This window comes from Leishmania donovani, chromosome 14 (assembly GCF_000227135.1).
Source record: "Leishmania donovani BPK282A1 complete genome, chromosome 14".
In the NCBI taxonomy this organism is placed as follows: Eukaryota; Euglenozoa; class Kinetoplastea; order Trypanosomatida; family Trypanosomatidae; genus Leishmania; species Leishmania donovani.
Window position 1 is genome coordinate 179,083 of NC_018241.1, and position 1,000 is coordinate 180,082.

At 60.5% G+C, this 1,000-nt stretch overlaps 1 protein-coding gene across 1 annotated transcript; it reads right to left on the reverse strand.

Moving 5' to 3' along the window:
- On the reverse strand, positions 1-828 carry LDBPK_140500 (hypothetical protein, unknown function; the record flags this gene model as incomplete). The annotated part of the gene is made up of 1 exon (XM_003859373.1): positions 1-828. The coding sequence occupies one exon, from the start codon at positions 826-828 to the stop codon at positions 1-3; it is 828 nt and encodes a 275-aa protein (XP_003859421.1).
- Between the last annotated feature and the right edge of the window lie 172 nt (positions 829-1,000).

Here is a 1,000-nt window from a genome sequence, read left to right on the forward strand (position 1 = left end):
CTAGGCGCGGTTAAGGGGCGCTTCCTTCACCTGCTTCTGCTCAGCCACCAGCGACTTCATGCGATTCTCGAACATGCGCGTGTACACCGCGGTGAAGGTGAACTGGAAGCCTTGCAGGGCGAAGGCGGTCATGATCAGGGCGAAGGACGAAGAGAAGTCGCAGTAGTCCTTCACGCGCACCTTGCGGCCGACGATGGTGCTGTTCATGGTTTCCATGCTGCGAGCGTACACACCAACGCTGAGGGCCCAGGAGATGAGGATGATGATCCACACGGAGAAGGACCACGCGCACAGCACGGCCGTGAAGTCCTGCATGCACACAACGATGGTGATGCCGATGATGTTGATGAAGGAGTAGCATGAAGCCAGTACGGCGAACGCGGCCGCACCGAGCATCATGGTGTAGGTCACCAACGACGGGAAGCCCTTGTTCTTGATACCATGCTCCGTGTACCACTTCTCTGTGTGAAAGGTGGAAGTGCCGCACTTGCGCGCACCCCACAGCGAGTAGCAGAACGGCTTCGAGCCCTCGGTGACCGACACACCAAGGCCGGCGCTCACGGCCTTCAGGTCGGCGCCGATCCTGATGGCCCTGGTGCCGTCGACCATGAAGACATCCGTGGCGGCGGCGGCGATGAGCAGCACGAAGGTGATCACCTGCATCGTCGCGGCGAGGGCGATGAGCACGCGCTCCCGGCAGGGGATGTAGAGAACCGTGCGGCCACCGATCTTCGACTTGCGGCGATGCAGCGAGGATGGGCGGCGAGAGGTGCGGAGGGAGCTGATCTCCGTCAAGGGCTCGCAGTTCGCGTTGGTGCCGGTCCGCATGATGGCGAGAGGGGGTTATTCAAAGTCGGTCAGTAAGTGTGTATGTGGGCCAGGGAGGCGAGAATTTCGACAAGAAAAGGAGTGGAGTAGCGGAGGAATGGGTGGCGAGTGGAGAGGAGAGGATGGGAGAGGCAAGAAAAACAAGGGCGCGGTAGAAGTCGAGAGAGAACTA